General features: G+C 51.4%; 1 protein-coding gene across 12 annotated transcripts in view; it reads right to left on the minus strand.

Annotated features, from left to right (window-relative positions):
* Vash2 (vasohibin 2) overlaps positions 1-11,827 on the minus strand; it is a 31,469-nt gene extending 19,642 nt beyond the window's left edge. For 3 of the 12 annotated variants that reach the window (XR_010056932.1, XM_006250463.5, XM_063272552.1), the window contains exons 1-3: positions 11,690-11,823; positions 10,727-11,126; positions 3,243-3,331 (exon numbers count right to left, since the gene is read on the minus strand). Coding sequence is in view for 9 of the 12 variants with exons in the window: in XM_006250463.5 (XP_006250525.1) it covers positions 3,243-3,331; positions 10,727-11,002 (365 nt within the window). In the remaining 3 variants the exon portion in view is untranslated. Of the gene's footprint in view, positions 1-3,242; positions 3,332-10,726; positions 11,127-11,258 lie in introns of those variants that run through there. The other 9 variants (XR_001840789.3, XM_039090995.2, XR_005492277.2 and 6 more) reach the window with 8 other exon arrangements.
* Between the last annotated feature and the right edge of the window lie 7,655 nt (positions 11,828-19,482).

Genomic DNA, 19,482 nt, shown 5'->3' on the forward strand with positions numbered 1-19,482 from the left:
TAAATGAGCGTAAGAAAAGGAATTCACCGATGAGGGGGCAGCTCGATGGATACAAGGGAGAGGATGGACAGAAAGGAAAGAAAAAGTAAACGTACAGAAGAACAGATGGCGAGATGGAAAGAGATGGATGGACGAACGGATGGATGGATGGATAGGAGAAAGGTGAATGGTGAATAGGTGGGTGGATGGGTGGATGGACAGACGGACAAAAGTATGGTTAGATGTCTGTATGTGTGTAGGGGGTGTATGTGTGTTTCTGTGTGTGGAGAGGGGTGTGTATGTGTTTGTATTTGTGTTTATTTGTGTTTGTATATGTGGGGAGGTATTTGTGTGTGTGTGTATGTTTGTGTGTGTGTGTAGAGAGGTGTGTGTATTTTGTGTGTGTGTTTGTGTTTGTATGTGTGTGTATGTATGTTTGTGTGTGTGTGCGTGTGTGTGTGCATGTGTATGTGCGTGTGTATGTATGTGTTTGTGTGTGTATGTATGTGTTTGTGTGTGTGTGTTTGTGTTTGTATGTGTGTGGGTATTTGTGTGTTTGTGTATGTGTATGGGGTATTCGTGTGTTTGTGTGTGTGTGCATGTGTATGTGCGTGTGTATGTATGTGTTTGTGTGTGTGTATGTGCGTGTGTATGTATGTGTTTGTGCGTGTGTATGTGTGTGTTTGTGTGTGTGTTTGTGTGTATGTGTGTGTATGTGTTTGTGTGTGTATGTATGTGTTTGTGTGTGTGTGTATGTGTGTATGTATGTATGTATGTATGTATGTATGTATGTACGTATGTACATATCCTGACCACTCTATCAGGATGTGGAGGAAAAGATGGAAGGGTGGATGAGTGGCAGTTAGATGTTTTCAACATAACTTAAAACGTTACTCATTGTGTGCCTAGACGCACACTTGACATCGCTAGGCAGATGGCACCACTATCCACGCCCTGTTCTGACCGACTGCCCCTCTCGCAGGAGCTAGCAAGCCTGGCCCACCAAGGACCCACATATGTCATGCTTTCTGAGACACGATGTTGAAAAGTTTTTGAGCTTGAACAAACTTGCTTTATATGTTTTATTCTTTTGCCTCAAGCAAAATCCTATTTGTAAAATATCTGTGTTGGAAGGCTGTGGATGACGAATGATTTTGTTCACCTAGAGCGCTACGTCCAGTGACGCAAGCAGCTTTGAGGGTGGGAGCTGTGAGGTAGCAGGTCCCCTCGGGAGGGCACAGAAAAGAGCTAGGCGTCGGCCACAGCACAGGACTTCTGCCCCACTTCAGAAGCTGGATTAGAGGGCCAGAGGTGATCCTAGGAAGCTGCCCTGAGCCATGCATGGTTATAGAAGTGCAGGCATTTCTAAAGTAAGATATTAAAATAAAAGGACAGCTCTTACTGTGAAGTGGTGCTTTTTTTTTTAACTTTATCAAAGATTTTGCTCAAACAATGGAGCTCCCAGAACATTTTGAGTTCAGTTCCTACAAAGTAAGATTAATCCATACTTAAGTAATGAAAAGTTGTCTAACTATGTTCTCTAAGTTCCTGGTGGCTAATAGCCGAGCTTCTGGAAGTTTCTCTCCAGACTTCTCTGTTTGAAACACAGAGCTCCTGGGCAGTTTTCCCATGCCTAGCACAGCCATGGCCTCTCTTCCCAGACACACACAAAGACCAGCATTGCAGTTCACTGCCTCTTGAACTCTGTTCCAGGGGAAGGCAGGTCAGACCCACCAAAAGGCTCCACTGACAGTCAAATGCAGGTGTAGCCAGGAATGGCCCTGAGGACAAGACACCCAGACACCAGGTCTGAAGGGAAAGTTCTACTCTGCCTCCTTTGATGTAGGATCCCAAGACCTAAGGACCTGGTCTCCAGTCCTCTTGTGCCTTCCACCGCCTACACTGCAGCCAGTAATCTAGGCTAACGGCCTTCGTTAATGCCTCAGAGAAAAAGTGAAGAGGGCGGGTGCCCTTCAAGAGTCACAAGACTGAGCTGAGTTTGTGTGGCAGGTTTTATATCAATGTTGAGAAAATTATATGCAAAACACATGCAAATTTGTCCCTACTGATGAAGCCCGTGCCGGCTCATTCTCCTCGGAAAGGCCTCGTCCTAGATAGAAGTGAGAGCCATTCTAACTTTAGGGCACCTGGAATGTTTGGGGACGACTGAAAGAAGCTCAGCTCTTGGGGCCTGGGTCTGATTGGGAAGGTGTTTGCGTCCCTCAACCACCAAGAGCAATCCACATGGAGTCTCAGTTCCGGGAAAAGCAGCAATAACTCTGGCGGAACCGTGGGCTGCCAGCCTCTCTCTGGAGGGAGCTACCATCTCCTACTGAGGCAGCAGACTCTGAGGAGAGGATGTCACGTATGAGGCAGAAACTGACAGGCTAATAAGTAATCGATCTTAATGAGCAGAGCAGGTGCTGTTCTCCAGTGGCAGAGAATGGGGGGAACGCAGGCTCCATGCTTCCATAAGTTCTCTCATCCTCAAGGTCGGGAGAAACAAGAAGGCAAGCCAATAAGCCTGGGACTCTCCACACAGTCAACCAAGCACAGCCTCCTGAGAAGCGCACTGGAGAGGGTCACATCTCGCTCCTGTGCTGGTAAACACCAGAAGCCGCGTGCGGCCCCTTTGTCCCCACGGGGCTTCTTCTGAGGGACCTGCAGACGGGAACTAACCAGCCCTGACTGTAAACAACTCGGGGGGCACAGAGGCAACCAAAAAAAGCAAGTCTGACTGAACCCTCAGGCTCCTTAGTATCTTTCAGTTCTAGCCGAGACAGGGGTGCCACTGCGGAGACCCCCAAACCCTGCATATACAACTGGGACGAAGTCACCTACCGAGCTTGCTGGGATCATGGGAGATCAGGAATGAGTTAAAACGAGTGAGAGACCAAAAAGGGTGAAGGTCGGGAGAGGAGAAGGAGATGCTAGTCATGGAGAAAAGGAAAAATGGACAAAGGCGAAAAGTAGAGAAAACGGAAGGATGGAAAGAAGGGATGTAGGGGAGGCAGGGGCAGGGAAGAAGGAAAGAGGTCACAGCCTGAAGGTAGACCAACTTCACCTCTGAGGGACAAGCCCTGGCCAGCCGTTCTGGTCGCTTCATGGCAACCTCTGCTATCACAGGCTATAAGCTCTTACCCAAGGGTGCCCACCAGCCTTAGAGGGCTTTGGACAACCAAAGGCAACAGACACACCGCCAAGCTTACAGTCACCACGCCCATCCCTTGTGTGGGGTGCTCAGCCCCTGCCTGGAAGGATACTGTAGTGTCTTCATATAATTCTGGATGGCCTGGAGCCAGTCTGGGATCGTCATGGACAACCTGTAGTTTGGGACCTGGGGAATTGAAGGCTACAGAGAGACACAGAGAGGGGACTTGTGTTATCCAGGGGTTGCTCTGGTACAGCTCCTGGAGCAGGCATGGGGCTGAAACCAAGAGGCAGGCACTTCCCGGAGCAGACACACACTGGACATAAGACATAGTCACCTGTTGAGATGGCACCTCCCCCACACCACCTCCCCGCTAAGATAGTTGGTCCACCATTGAAGGACCCTCTAAGCTCCCTCAAGATATACTCCGCTCTGAGCTATGGCTCTCACTGGCCTTCTGACATTCATTGTAACAGTTGGCCTTCTCTGTGGGCGTGTGACTTCCTAGTTGAGGCCAGGGACCATGGCCTCTGGATTCTTCCAGCGAGACTGGCCCAGAATGGACCCCAAGATGCTTTATGGATTCTTAACTTGTTTATCTTATGGCCCATTCTGCAGCATGGCTAATTAATAGAGATCCTTTTATACATGCTCCCCTTTTGAACATTGACGACACAGGCCATGAGGCGAACGGCAGAATGTCACACCAGCCACGGGCATTTTTTCTCAATGCTACACTCCTCACATACCTACTGCTCTTCCCTTAGTCCCTTTCCCCAAGTTCAAACTTAAGTAAGGCCCTCCTCTTGCCTCCACTCTTCCCAGGTAAGTGCTATGCCCCTGCCTCATGAGCTTTCTTATCCCATCCTCTCCCAAGTGCCTGCAGTCAGCATTCCGCTGACGGGGACCATGGCAAACCACTCCCGAGACACGAGGACGCCAGCCAGCCGGGAACACATTAGGGTTTGTTTATCCCCCACTGACTCCTCATCCTCTCCATGTTGTGGTGGCCACGTCATTGTGACAAGAAACTTGTTCCCTCTGAATGCAGGTCTGAGAGAGGAGGCTCTTCTAGGCATTAGCTTCTTCATAAGAAGCAGAAAGAGTGAAAAGCAAGGTCAGTCTCATCCTTGGAGAAAGCAGGGCCAGCTTTGCAGACGGAAGGGGAAGTGGCTAGTAAGCAGACCTGGGGACAGCAGAGCCAGACACACCTAAAGGGTCCCTGGCTCTCCAGGCACAGGCTCCACCATGCAGTGACAGATGGACATGGTGCTCTGAGCACAGGGTAGCAGGCTCTTTGCCATTTGTGTGACTTCGGCTGCATTTACCGCAAACGTTCTCTGCCAATGGTTTCCTCGGTGCCTCTACTCAGCCTTGACTTGAGGCATTCTGAATTCATAGAAACTGTCCCTTCAGCTGGAAGGGAAGCAGTCACACTTGGCACATCCAAACCAAGACGCTGTGTGTGTGAGCAGGAACGTGGCTATGTGATTACACACACGGGCCCGACTGTTCTGCAAGCTACATTTTCTCTCTGACACCTCAACTCAAACTCCCTGTCTGGGAGAGTCACTTTGGAGGGGAAAAGGCTCCAACATGAACATATGTTCCTATGCCTTAATTCCTCTCTTTCTTACACACACACACACACACACACACACACACACATAGAGGGGGGTGCGCACACCCACATAAACAGTTTCGCACACAAACTCACACATTGAATTCTCTGCCCGACAAACACTAGCAATTGTGAAGACGTCCTTGTTTTTGTGCAGTAACCCCCACATGTCTACCAAACCTACATAAGAACCAAGCAGAGGTTTAGAGAGAGGTGAGAAGAGAAAGAAGGCTGAGGAACAGACCGACCCTTCCTCAGCATCTCCACGTGGTAAGCTCTAGGTCAGGTACAAAGCAGGAAGCACAGAAGCAGAGGAAGAAGGGCGAGGGAAATCCCATCAGAGAAAGGTGGAGAGACGTGAGAGCGAGTCCCCGAACACGTAGCCAGTGACTTGGCTCAGAGTCCACTTTGGGAGCTGAGCTGACCACCGAGTTATTTCCAGCCCCCTTCATCCCGGGAATTCCACAGAGCAGGGTGTGAAGCAGGACTCAGAAGGCAGCTGGGCCCAGGAATAGCAACCAATGGCGCCCAAGGGATTTAGAAAAACAGCTGCACAGTTACCTCAGCTGCCTGTGGTCACACTTGCTCCTAAGCAGGGGGACAAATGTAAGCGCTCCCCATGTGGGCTGCAGCAGGGCTGTGGTGGGGAGAGCCAAGGTGGCTCACTGCAAGATGTTATTTCCAGCTGCAATTCACCCTGATGTCAGGCAAACTGGGGCTCAGCCCTGGGCAACTTTGAACAGCATCTTAGCCAATGTTCCTGCTGGATCTGGATGTAAGCCACAGCCTCCACCCCACCCCACACATAACACCCGAGACAGACAATGGTTCAAATCCCTGCTCTGTCTCTTATCAGGTATGGCCATGACGGACCTCAGCGCCTTCCCTTGCATCCAGATAAATAGCAACACTGCCCTTTCTGCCCTTGGAGCTGCAGTGAGGACTGCTTAGCCTGCTGTATAAGAAGATAGCAGGGCAGGCGCTCCACTTAGGGCACAGGTAAGCTGGGCTGTTACCCATCACTAATGTGCTCCCAGGAGCTGGACGAGAGAGGTTCAGAATCAGCAGGGGCCCCAGTTCCTAGGCGCACAACCCTGAGGTTTCGCTTCTTGAGGACGTCTTCCTACCAATAGGAGATCAAACCCCCCACTCCACTGCCAAGCTCAGTACATGCTGCTGAGGGGAGAGTCATCGTCCTTAGTTCACAGAGACTCACAACAGTGATAAGGAAGCTCATTAGGCATCCGTGAAAAAGCAGGGTCAGCCCAGTGCCTCTGAGCAGACAGAACAAATAAAACTCCATCCCAACACAGACAACGGCTCGTCCATTTTCAAAAGCAGGCACATGTTGGGGACACACTGACATGGGGTGAATCCTGAAGTAAACCAGCCGCCAAACAGTCAATCCTAGGCCCGGGGGACAGCTCCGCAGGAGGCCTCTGCCACAAGGCTGATGACCTGAGTTCACATGGTGAAAGGTGACCAACACCTGTCTGACCTCACACGAGTGTCTAGAACATCCTCTCACTGACAAAGCACCTGAGATGACCAGCTTATAAAGAACAAGGGTGGCTTTGTCTCAGTTTCGGAACTCATGGAGGGAGCATGAGGAAGAGATCTGTTCACCTCATGGAATCCAAGAAAGGGGGTAGAAGGGAAGCCAGTGTTCTGATTCTAGGGCTCACTAACCAGTGACCGAAGTCCTTCCTGCTAGGCTCCACCTCCTAAGAGCATCATAGCACCTAAGGTGCACCTTTGGGGACATTCAGGATCCAAACGTCAACCACCATACGCTCAAAATGGTTGAAAGGTAGACCATGTAATTTTACCTGTATTTTACCATTATAAACAAACAAGGTCACGAAAAGTGTTTTTTACTAAAGAAAAGATGCAAACGACTCTCTGGGAAAGGCTAGGTTCATGAACAACTACAAAGTAAGGCTCTGTAAAATGTCATCCCCCATTCTTCCTGTTGGTCAGTGTACTCTGAAAGGCAGATCCCCCGTGCTGGCCAGGAAAGCCAGGGAAGTTTAAAGGATTTGGAAGAAGAGGGGATACGGTGGGCAGGGAGGAATAATAAGACCGCAGAGTCTGGCAGGCGGCCTCTCCACTTTCTTCTTGCCAAAGAGGAGAGCTGACAGAAGGCAAGATGGAGGCCCGCAGGTGAGCGCAGACCTTAACTGGCATGCCATGTAAAAGGAAGGAAGGGAAGCCAGGCCCGGAGCAGGGGGGCAGCAGGAGGCACCAGCAGGGGCAACCTTCAACAGGGGCAGGAGAAACCAAAGCACTTCTTTCACTGCACAGGCGCTCAGGCAGCAGGAAAAAGAACAAAACCTGGGAGAAGCTACACAGAGCAGCCTCAATCCAGGGTCGCCCCAGGCTCCTGCATCAAAGGGCCCAGCCTGTGATCTGGAAGGAAGGCCCCAGAGTCACACTTTGGGAGGATTCAGACAGACAAGAGGGAGAGTTTTGAATCCAGGACACATGGGAGGGGGTGTTAGGGGAGCATCCAGAGGGTGCAGGGGCAGAGCCTGCGGAGAGCCTCAGATCTCTGCTCACACTTCCAAAGGCAGCTCTCAGCCCTCTGATGCGAACTCTCTCCGAATTTGGAATCACTGGCGTGAAAATGAGACATGCACAGGTGGGGGCTGCAGGAAACCGAGTGGTTTTCCTGATGAGGGCCCTGGTGCTGCCTCAGCAGAGTCGACCTCTGGGCGCCAGGAGGCCCTAGAACCAGGCCTAGAAGGGCCAGTTGCTCCTTCTGCACCTGCCTCTCCGTCACTCCCTGCCCATCCTGTGTAACTCCAATGACTTTTTGATTTTTTTTTTCTTATTTTATCCCAGTAAAAGCCTGGGTTGGTCAGGTACCTGCTTGGCTCAGTGACCACTTGTGGAGAAGAATACAGAGGAAGTTTGGAAAGAAGATCTCAAGTGATACCCACCCCCACCCACTCTCTCCTCCCAAGGTGTTCAGGCAGCACTTACTAGGGTCCCTCACAGGACGTCCTGGGCATCACCTGAGCCCCCTCTCAGACCCTGGGAACTTGCTCCGGTTACCATCTCGCCTCAGTCCACATTCTGCTGCTGCAGTAGTCACTCCCAGATTCACCAATCCCCCTTTCACTGCCCACTGCCCCACTGCCACCTTTGGTGCAAGTTCCTCACAGCAATGGTGTTGGTTTGGCTAAAGGACAATGCCTTGGCCCCAGGAGAGACTGCCAAGCCCTTGAGTTGGGGAGGAATGGTGTCTGACAGAGCAGCTTGACATGCCTGTGCCTGGGCAGGAGCCAGGGCTCGAGGGATATTGAGGTTAGGCAGTGCCAGTGATGGGATTAGGGATGGAGAAGCCAGCACTGAGACTCAGCACTCACTGGGAAGGGTGGAGCCAGGAGTTCCAGCCTCGGCGGAGTGAATTTGAGACTAACCAGGCTACAGAAGGACCTCTCAAAAACAAAAACCAAACAAGCAATACCGGGACATGAAATCATACAGTCTTATTAAAGTTTAGAGACCCCCTCACCACCAGGGGCAGTGGGACATGCTATAAGCCCAGAATTCAGAATGCTGAGGCAGGAGGATCATAAATTTGAGGGCTAGCCTCAGATATAAAAAGACCCCATCAGAAAACAGAAATGGGGTTGGAGAGATGGCTCAGTGGTGAAGAGCACTGTCTGCTCTTGCAGAGAACTGGGTTCAACTCCCAGCACCCATGGTGACTCACAGCTCTCTCTAACTCCCGTTCTAGAGGACCCAACACCTTCTTCTGACCTTTGCGGGTACTCACGCGCATGGTGTACAGACACAGATGGCAGCAAAGCACCCATACACACAAAATAAACTTTCAAAATTCTAAAAATTAAAGAGGACCAGGCTGGAGGAAGAGACAGGCAGATGGCTACGAGTCAAAGTCCAATCCGGTCTACATAGCCAGTTCTAGAGCAACCAAGGCTTCGATGTGAGACAAAAAAGGAACAAACAAAACAAAAACAACAAAATTAAAGCAGGCAAGTGCCTGCACTGGGCTGAGGGAGTCCTGGCTTATCAGCAATTGTCGGGAGGTCTTGGTTATAATGAAAATATACATTATAACAAGCAAGATACATATAAGAATAGGGAGCGCTCTTTTTCCTTTTTGAAACAAGGTCTCACTACACGTTCTAGGCTGGCTTTGAACTCAGTATGAGGCCCAAGACAGCCTTGAATTTATAATTTCCTTGCCTCTCCCTCCTGTGTGCTGATAGTACAGGTATTCGCCACCATTCCTGACTGGAATATTCTTTTATAAAAAGGAAGCATTCAGCCACAATCCCAGAAGCATCAAGTGTTAGTCTCAGGGAGTGGAAACCTATGTTCTAAACGGCCTCGTGCACACTTAGAATACTGCATCTGTGGCAAACCAGCCACAGTCCTAGAAAGAGCAGACAGACATGAAAAAGGGGAGGGGAAAAAAAGATGAAGAAGAGAGGGGGAAAAAGGAGAGTAGAAAGAGGAAAAGAAGGAAGAGGAGAGAGGGAAGGAAAAGGAGGCCACAGAGAACAAAAGCAGAGTCCCACTGTCTCACTCACGCCCCTGCCTCTCTCTCAGGATCGTCTTCACCAATAGTATGACCCAATGTTTGTCACTTGAAGAAGGGCTCCAGCACATGGAACTGGGGTAAGGATGAAGACACAGTGAGAGGTGCAGGATTCGAAAGCCAGCTCCAGATAGTGGCATCCAGTCTCTGCTCCCTCTGCCCAACTCTCCCATGTTTAAGGACTGTGGTGACTCATGGTAAGCAGAGAAAGATGCTGAAGCCAGAGCTGGGGATGCCCGAGTTCAAGAGCAGGGATCATTACCACTGGCGCTCCCACAGATAAGCTTCTAGCACAGGCAAGCTCCTATTTGGACAGAATAAACTCCCTGCCTAGCAGTCATAAAACACGGAGAAGCAGGAAGCAGAGAGCCTCCTCCACTCCCCCAAGGGCAGACACAGCCTTCTGGCCTTCAGGCTTGCATACTCAGCTGTCGCAAGGCAGGACCAGGAGTGACTGCTGCCATGACTCTGGTGTATGTGAGTCCTGTATCTTCTCAGGAGTCCTGCTCAGCAAACAGAGTCCCTAGGGTCCAGGGACGCCATCTCCGTGGCTGCACACCAGGCTTTCATTTTATATAACAGGGGACATGTCTCTCTGTAACCATATCTCGGCCACTGCGCTCAGTCTCTCCCTGGCTCCTCTCCAGAGTAAAAAGAGAGCTTCACTTGGTGTCTCCCTTTACCCCGGAGACTAATTCATCCTGTGTCCTGGAAAGTCCCTTTAAGTCACAGCCAAATGCTTCCTTGGTGCCAGATAAGCTGGTAAGAGACAGGTCCCTGTTCTCAATAAGTTTCAGAGGTTAAAAAAAAATGAAGAAGAAGAAGAAGAAGAAGAAGAAGAAGAAGAAGAAGAAGAAGAAGAAGAAGAAGAAGAAGAAGAAGAAGAAGAAGAAGAAGAAGAAGAAGAAGAAAATCACTGTCATAAAAAGAGGAAGAGGAGCAGGAGGAGAGGAAGAGGAAGGTGATGAAGATGATTGGTAAAAACTCTAGAAATGATTCACACTGAGAAGTCTGGCTGACTGATTACAAGTTCACTCATGGCTCCATAAATCATTTGTTAGGGGGACGGGGGAGGGGAAAGGAGAGAGTAAAACACGCACAGAAGGGCAGGCAGGGTGGATCCTGGGGTTCTATGCTTTCTTGGAGTGGCTGGTGTTGACCTGGTGGCGTTCGCTTCTGATGAAGATAGTACAGGAGCCGAGTGCATAATGGATTTGGCTCTGCCTAACCTCAGAGCCAAGCCAGCAAGCCCCCTGCCTGCCCCTCTTGGCAGCAGAACAGGGAGACAGGACTCTAGCTGGACATGAGGTCTCTTTTCCCTGCTCTGTCTGGGATTGAAACGTCCCATGCCGCCAATCCCACCCATCCGTCCCATCCCACCCTGCCCAGCCAAGCCACTGACCTTAGCCAGGAAGGCAGCGTTTCTGATGGCGCCTACCATCTCTCCCCCTCTGGGGTGGACCTTGGCAACATGCAGCCACATCCGCTCCCAGGTGTGGCTGTCGATAGGGAACCCGCTCTTGTTCACGTGGAACAGCACCCCGCCGTCTTTGTCCTCCTCCTCCGAGCCCCCGCTAGTGGCGAGGCTCACCGGCCGCGCGTGGCTGCTCCGGGACCGGGTGCCTTTGATGCTTTTGGGGTGGGGGCAGCGGTGAGTGTCGGCGGCGGAGCCGGTCATGGTGAGGGGCACGCGGCGAGGGGGCGGAGGACGCGGGCACGCCGGGGATCAGGGCCCCGCGGGGGTGGCCTTTAACTCTCGCGGCCGCAGGACGCGCGAAGAGAACCCCGCTCACCGGCCCGGCCTGAAAGCGGTGGAAACAGCAGACCCTGCGGCTCAGTAAGACAGGCATGGGGGTTCCCGCCCACCCCCCACTCCTAGCTGCCTTAGACCCACCCCCTCAGGACTAACGCGAGCCTCCAGCCCCGCCGATTACCTAGCAAGGCGGCTGGAAAGACGCCACGAAGCCTCACACCCAGCTGCACTTGGGGATGGGGAGGCATGCAAGGAGCTCGGGGTGAGGAGGGGACGGGGTGGGAAGAAGCAAGACAGCTGTGTAGCAAGAAGACTCGAGAGTCCCCTGCAGCTTCACGCATCCCTGGGTCCCCAGATGTGGTGGACTGCCACCGACCCAGAGCGAGCGGACACGTGAGCGCCCGGGGCCGGCGCGAGGGCGCCGCAGCAGCCTCGGCTTGTTAAGGAGGCCTGGCGTCTTCCCGGAAGCCCCCCGAACCCTGGCGCGCGAGGGGCGTCTCCAGCCCGGGTTCCCGGGCAAGCGCAGCGCCGCCCCCTTCCCGCGGGTCCCGCGCGGGCACCGCGAGTGGCAACTGCGTGTCGCCACGACGCGCGCGGGGCCCGGGGACCCACCTCGGGTCGGCCTCATTGCTGCAGAAGGCTGTTGGAGCTGAGGCGGTCGTCGCCCCATTCCATATCCCATTCTCGAATGTTATTCTGTGACATATAACTGAGTCACCCGGGCAGCCGCCGATGTTCCGAATGCGGCCATTGGACACCGCAACAAAGAGGGGCGGGTCCCGGGCTCGGGACTCCACAACCCGGAGCTGTGCAGCTCTGCGATTGGTTTCAGGGTTCCCTGGCGGGAGGGGATCCGAGTTGGGGAAGCTGGGCTGCCACGCGAAATCCGATGCTGTGGTGTCCTGGGAGCCCCGCGGAGCTGGAGCGACTGTCCAGGGACTAAGATCCAGTTTCCGTTGGGCAGCGGCGCAGCAGCTAAGGTCCGGAGATGTGTTTCAAAGATAGCGGGTCTGGTCGAGGAGCTGGGCACAGGACCAGATCCTACACAGGGCTCTGGGTGGCTCTGGGAATGTCCAATTTTAATACTTACCTAAATCCTCCAAGTTTCTCCCCAGATTGACAAGTGGGTACAGCCCCGAATCCTCTATTAGTAGACGGGGATAACAAGGTCCCTCAACCCAAGCTGCTGGAAGGCACAAGAGACCAGTCAAGCCCCTTCTGTTTTGCTGTAGCCACTGGTTTGTAGAGGGCCGCTTGAAGCCAAGGGAGTGGCCTTCCCACACCATTTTTGTGGTGTTGCAGCAACCAGGCTAACCTCAGACTTGCTGTGTAGAGAAGGATGAACTTGAACTCCTGGTCCTGGTCCTGTCTTCACCCTGACAGTGCTGGAATCCCAGCGGTTTTACCGCCCTAGCCGTGCAGCGCTGGGGATGGCACCCGATGTGCGAGCGTGTGTGTATGTGTGTGTGTGTGTGTGTGTGTGTGTCTGTGTGTCTGTGTGTCTGTGTGTGTCTGTGTCTGTGTGTGTCTGTGTGTGTCTGTGTGTGCGCGCGCGCGCGTGTTTGTGCGCGTGTATACATGTTTATCATGAGGCTGGAGTGTTGGCTCAGCCTTACTTCTGTGGCTGGCCTTAGAGAAAACAGTTAAGATCACTGTCTTTACAGAAGAACCAGCACTTTGGTGTCAGCTCCCATTCTCAGGTCGAGGAGGATCGCACAAGTAAGGTCTCTTGGGCACCTCACTCATGCTTGTGCTGACTCCCAAGTATATGCAAAGACATGTAATTTAAAAATATTAGAAATAAATCTCTTTAAACCTTTTATGTTTTGCATTTGTCCTGTGTAAGTGTGTAGGTGTACTGCATGAAAGAGTGTATGTGTGTACATGTGTGGAGATCAGAGGACAAAGTGCTGGAGGCCATTCTCTCCTTATACCATGTAGGTTCCAGGGGTCAAACTCAGGACTTCGGGCTTGTGTGGCCAGCCAATACCCACTGAGCCCTCTCACCAGCCCAAAGTACCTTTTTCTTCATGATAGTATCTTCCTTCTTGCTTCTTTTGTCCCTCCCTCCCTCTCTACCTACCTCCCTGACTTCTTCCTTTTATTTTGAGAAAGAACAAGACAAAGTGGAAGAAGCCACAGATGGCTGACCCCGAGGTCCAACAAGTCTAGGTTTGTCTCTTGCTGAGTTGTGTAACCCTGGACACACAATTCATCTGCTCTGCGTCTTCACTTACCTGTCTGAAAGGAGGAAAACCAGAGTCGCTTTGGCTCTTAGGTCATGTAACTGTGACCTGCTTTCTTAGGAACACCTAGGAGTCTGTCTGTTATAGCCTTACTGTCAACTTCAGATCAGCTGTCCAGCTTAGAATAGGTGGGTCAGCTGTGCCAACCCTGGGAAGCAAATCCCCCACTGAACACTATGGGGAAGAGCCCTGCACAGGCCAGTGTCTGACTGCTCAGCTCTGTGTGGGGGTTGGGATGGAAATCTCTGTGAGGCAGGCAGGGCGGGAGTCAGGATCAGCAGAGGACCAGGGAGGGAACCTGGGTTCTGGACGTGCCAGAACAGAGCCCCTGGCATGGGGCTATGGAGTCAGCACTGAGCACAGTAACACCAGTCTGTGCGCACTAAAGCAATGGGCCATGTCAAAGCCGTCTCAACAGTCCTTGGGCAACAAGCACACCTGGAGAAGAACAAGGAGACATAGGATAATGTGTGTCCAGGAAATCTCATTTCTACTTAAGAGGAAACCCGCCTGTTTGCTCATCTCAAACATCCTTCCCTCCTTCTGCAGTTCATCCTTGAAGTCCATCTCTCTCCCTTCCACTTCCCTGGTTCCCAGACCAGTAAAGAATCTCAGGGCCGTGCTTCTGTGGACTGAGATTCTGTGGCTGGCCTTAGAGAAAACAGTTCACACCTGTGCTCAAGGACAGCAAAGTCTGGGCTCATTGCCCTTACCGTCACATGCTGCCCACAGATGGACCAAGTCCAACAAGGTCTGCTCATCTTGGTCAAGCAGAGCCTGAATCCTCTTTCCCTGCATAGAAACCTCAGACACCAGGAAGAGACAGTGTTCATCTCCCTGCTTTGAAAAGCCCTGTAACTCGCTGATAGTAGAAGACTATCAGCATTTGCTGACAGTCCCAGGATTCTGGTTGCTGGTTTTTCCTTCCCATAGATGGCATGAGCAGTATGGCCTAGGGGCCTGGGAAGATAGGCACAAAATTCAGCACCTTCTCCAAGGAGGTAGATGCAGGCTGGTGAGTGAACGTGCAGTCCAGGAGCACAAGGCTTCCGTGCTGGTCGCTGTGCGGAGAAGCAATGAGAGAGTGAGCGAGGGCCAAAGTCCCAGTATCCTATTTAAAGGATGTCCTCATGGCCTAACTTCCAGTGGGTTGGAATGTGAACTGTCCTGTGGGTTGATGTCATTGTGCAGGGGAAGGCAGACAAGATAAAACAAGGCCTGTCATTGGACGAGAAGGAAGGGAGGTGGGAACAGAGATTTTAGAAGAGGGAGAAGCGGGAGAAGGGAGCTAAGAGAACATGGCGGCGGATGCTAAGATTCTTCCTCTCTGTGCATAGTTACAGGTTGTAATGACTATTTTTTAAGGGATGGGTGTGTACTGGCAAATTATATCTTATTAATTGGATCAGGGGTTATCGTGTGGTGTGTTCTTTCATGCAGAGACTTAATTGAGTTCGAGAGAGCGTGTGGTATTGAGACGCACCAAGTCCACCACAGAATTGGGATGGCGTGGTGGCAACCCACCAAGGGAACTGTGAGTGAACGGCTCTTGGATCCTCCCGGGTCAGAGGGAGCCCAGGAGAGAAAGCATGGAGCGGTGCTCGCAGGACCGCTCAGGATGAGCACTGTTTAATTCTTACCGCAACAATGTCCACCGAGGAACTCACAGGTTTGGATGTTTAATATCCAGCTGATGGCGCTGTTTTGAAGGTTTGTCAAACCTTAAGGTGTTGGCGTGTCTCTTGAGTAGGCAGGTTACCAGGATTAGGAACTAAGGTTTTATAGCTCGTGTCCAGCTCCAATCTGTTCTGTTCCTTTGTTCCTCTAAGATCTGAGGCGAGGGTCCCAGCTGCACACACTGCCACCATGGAGCCACCACCACCATGATGGATGGTATAGGCCCTCAAACTGTGAGTCCAAATAAACCCTTCCTCTCTTAGTGTCAAGTCTTTGGTCACCACAGTGAGAAAAGTACCTAATAGAGGTGCCCGTCTCCTAGATAGTACTACCTCCCCTCACCGCCACAGCACAGCAACCAGGACTAGCACACAGCTTCTAGGGACCTAAGCCATAATATAGGAAAACCCACGTGAAGTCTAACTACGTGTCTGCTGGACTTCACTGGGAATCCTAGACACTAGCAGATTTGGAGACATCTGTGCCTGCCCGTATCTCAGTGCCTGTTAGTCAAGACTGAGAAATGACTGCAAATGAAATGGCCAGCAGAAGGAATAAACATTTAAAATAACTCGTGAGTCTATGAAGGGGAACAGAGCTGAGAGGAGCTGGGAGGAGGTGCCTGGCACACGGGAAGAACTGGAAGTGTCTTGCCCTGGTAACATGGAGGAAAAGTCACACGGTGGTGGGTAGAAGTGTGTGTGTCCCTGCATTGAATCTGATGCTGACAGTCTAACCCTTAGCACCTCAGAGTGTGACATTTAGACTTACTGTCCCTGAGAGGTAATTAGTTCGATGGACTGACAGGGAGGTTGGGTTCCTACTCTCACATGAGGGATAGCCTCGTGAGAAGGGAAACATTAGACGTCTCCACATGAGGAAAGCCATGTGGGGGCCAGAGCTACATCCGCACTGGGAAGGGATTTGGAGGAGCCAGAAGAAAGCTGTGGCACAGGGGTTGGGGATTTAGCTCAGTGGTAGAGCGCTTGCCTAGGAAGCCTAGGAAGCGCAAGGCCCTGGGTTCGGTCCCCAGCTCCAAAAAAAAGGAAAAAAAAAAAAAGGAAAAAAAAAAGAAAGCTGTGGCACAGACTGGCCACTGCACCTTCAGAGGGAGCTGACTTTGCCAAGGCCTCCAGCCTCCAGCACGAGGGGCGGGCGGTCGACCTCTCTGTATGCTGTGCTGGCCGCAGCTCTTCCTCACTGAGAAGCTACAGGGCAAGCTTGGGCGGTCAGGACTCAGCTGGCTGACGAGGGAAATATCCGCCTTAATGAACTGGAAAAACCAACTCTCCTGCACGACGCCAACACTAATATTGTTTGTGTGAGTCATGAGGATCAACCAGCAAGATTGGGCTACGATAGAGAGAGGAAGCACGAGACAAAAGGCCCACCCGTACCTCTGTATTTTCTTTTGACTTTTCAAAGCTTCCCTTCCTCTGGGATGTTCTCTGTATTTCCCCACTATCTGGCTTGAGTGTGAACTGTCCCTCTCAGCTTCACGTTCTGAAGGTACGGCGGCCCCCTGGAACATGCTGGAGGCATAGAGGTAGAGCCTGACTGAGGGAAGTAGTCCACTGAGGTGTGCTGCAGTAAATATTATAAAACGGGACTCTCCCATGCTAGTGCGGGCACCCTCCAGTCACATGGCTTCCGCGGGGTGCTCTCATCTCAGTCAGTCAGCCAGGCGGCTCTCTGGCCCAGAGCTCTCACGACATCTCCACCCAACTTGCTAATTCCCAACTTCTACCCCACACTACTGCCATCTACGCTCTGGGCCCTGCAGTGCTCTCTCCGCCTGTGGCTAGCCCCCGGCAGAGACCACCCATCTCGCTAGGTTCCCACGGCAGAGTCGCTGCCGCACCAGCCCCGTGTAACGACTGCCCATCTCGCGGTTAGCTGTCCCAGTCCCAGTAACCGGACAAAATCAAAACTCCCGATGTTTGTAATTTATCAATCAGATTTATATCAGTAGGTTCTCGCTCCACAGAATGCCCATACCATAAACTCAGAGCCAATTGATATTGATATAAACTGCCCACCTAGATGAGACAAATTGTCCTGTAAAAATCCATCCCTTATGAAATATTCATAACTACTTGTGGCCACTTAAAGCCACGCGAACCTGGGTCGTCGTCCTCTGCCTCCATCTTGGTGGTTCTTCTTTCCCCCTGCCCTGGCCTGGTCCCCTCTGCTTCCTGGACGCCCCAGTGAGTGCAGCTCCCTGACCCTTGCCCTTCTGCCACAAAGTACTTACTGCTTCTCTTGGCTCAGAACAATAGAGCCAGAGACAGTGGGCCGAAATCTCTGAAACTGTGAGCTGAAATCTCAAAAGCTGTCTCCCTCCTCTGAACTGTGTCCATCGTGGGTTTTTTGTTTGTTTGTTTTTGTTGTTTGTTTGTTGACAGCGATGGGAAAACCAAACAAGGGTCTGAAGCACACAAATGACCAGTGATTCGCACCCTGCTTTGCACTGCTCCCTAATTGTGCAGAGAGCCAAGGCAGCCTCCACCCAGCGCTTGGTCTGTGCTGAGCACAGCTCGAGCCCCTCACTCTCTGGATGCTCACAATGACCCTGTGGCTTTAAAGTAACTCTAGGGAAGCCTGTGTGATTTGCACTTTGTTCTAAGGTGGTGGAGACTCTTAAGTGGGACCTCTCAGGGGTCTCAGGTCACTGGAGGAAGGTCCTTGAAGGGGACTGTGGGACACATCTGATTCTCTCCTGGTGCCATCCCCAGAGATCAAAAGAAGCGTGCGTTCCCAGAAAAGTCCGTTGGCTCCTCCCAAAGGATGAATCAAATAAGCCTCCTCTCTAAGAGTCTTTAACGGACGCAGGAAATCATAAAAACCGTCCTGCTGAGCCCCTACCCTGAGTGCTAAAAAGCATCATAATTTTTTTCTAAGAATTTTAAACTTCACATCTGTCCCTACACTGAGCTTTATTATTTGTCTGTCTGTCTGTCCCTTTGCTTTGTGTCAAGACAAGGTCTCTTCATGTCTCTCTGGCTGTCCTGGAGCTCGCTGTGTACAGCATTATGTAGAACGGCCTCAGACTCACAGAGATTCACCTGCCTCTGCCTTCCAAGTGCGGAGATTAAAGGCAAACACCACTGCCCGGTTTACGCTGAGCTGCTAATGTCCAGAGAATTCAGGCAAAGTCAAGCTTGAGCCTAAGCTGATGGCATGATTAGGGGTCTGGAAACAGCATGGTCCATCTGCTCTGCAGAAGTCGCCCCTGAACCCAGGCTCAGGGGTCCCGACAGCTCAGGCAAACAAACCCATGAGAAAAAACAGTCACCTGTGCCCCTCTCCCCCTGCAAGGTGGGCATAAATAAGTCATCAGAAACTGAACTCAGAAGTCAAATGTAACATGCTTTTGTTGAAAGTTTTTACAGAAACGAAAGAGAGCTGCAAACAGAAGAAAGTTAAAATTGACCAGTCAGGTGTGAAAAGAACCATTGGTCAGTGGGAGAGTGCTGGTAACCGCCATCAGTCTGCGTGGACATGGGGGGAGGGTCACTGGAGCAAAACTTAGTGTTTGGAGTGTAAATGTTTCTTAGTGTTAATAATATTTATTCTCTCTGATTCTTAGTTATACTGAGGCCAGAAGCCGATGGCTTCGGACAAGTTATCACCTTTTGCTTACCTCTGTGTGTGTGTGTGTGTGTGTGTGTGTGTGTGTGTGTGTGTGTGTGTGTGTGTCTGTGTCTGTGTGTCTGTGTCTGTGTGTCTGTGTCTGTGTGTCTGTGTGTGTGTCTGTCTGTCTGTGTGTATATGTCTGTCTCTGTGTGTATGTCTGTCTCTGTGTGTGTATGTTTGTCTCTGTGTGTCTGTGTGTGTATGTCTGTCTCTGTGTGTATGTCTGTCTCTGTGTGTCTGTGTGTGTCTGTGTGTCTCTTTGTGTAGTCTGTCTCTGTGTGTCTGTGTGTGTCTGTGTGTCTGTGTGTATATGTCTGTCTCTGTGTGTCTGTGTGTGTCTGTGTGTCTGTGTGTGTATGTCTCTCTGTGTGTCTGTGTGTATATGTCTGTCTCTGTGTGTCTGTGTGTGTCTGTGTGTCTGTGTGTGTATGTCTCTCTGTGTGTCTGTGTGTGTCTGTGTGTCTGTGTGTGTATGTCTGTCTGTGTGTGTATGTCTGTCTGTGTGTCTGTGTGTCTGTGTGTGTCTGTGTGTCTCTGTGTGTCTGTGTGTGTCTGTGTGTCTGTGTGTGTCTGTGTGTGCCTGTGTGTCTGTGTGTGTATGTCTGTCTCTGTGTGTCTGTGTGTCTGTGTGTCTGTGTGTCTGTGTGTCTGTGTGTGTATGTCTGTCTCTGTGTGTCTGTGTGTCTGTGTGTGTATGTCTGTCTCTGTGTGTCTGTGTGTCTCTGTGTGTATGTCTGTCTCTGTGTGTCTGTGTGTGTATGTCTGTCTCTGTGTGTCTGTGTGTCTCTGTGTGTATGTCTGTCTCTGTGTGTCTGTGTGTGTATGTCTGTCTCTGTGTGTCTGTGT

The sequence above is a fragment of the Rattus norvegicus genome, chromosome 13 (assembly GCF_036323735.1).
Source record: "Rattus norvegicus strain BN/NHsdMcwi chromosome 13, GRCr8, whole genome shotgun sequence".
Classification (NCBI taxonomy): Eukaryota; Metazoa; Chordata; class Mammalia; order Rodentia; family Muridae; genus Rattus; species Rattus norvegicus.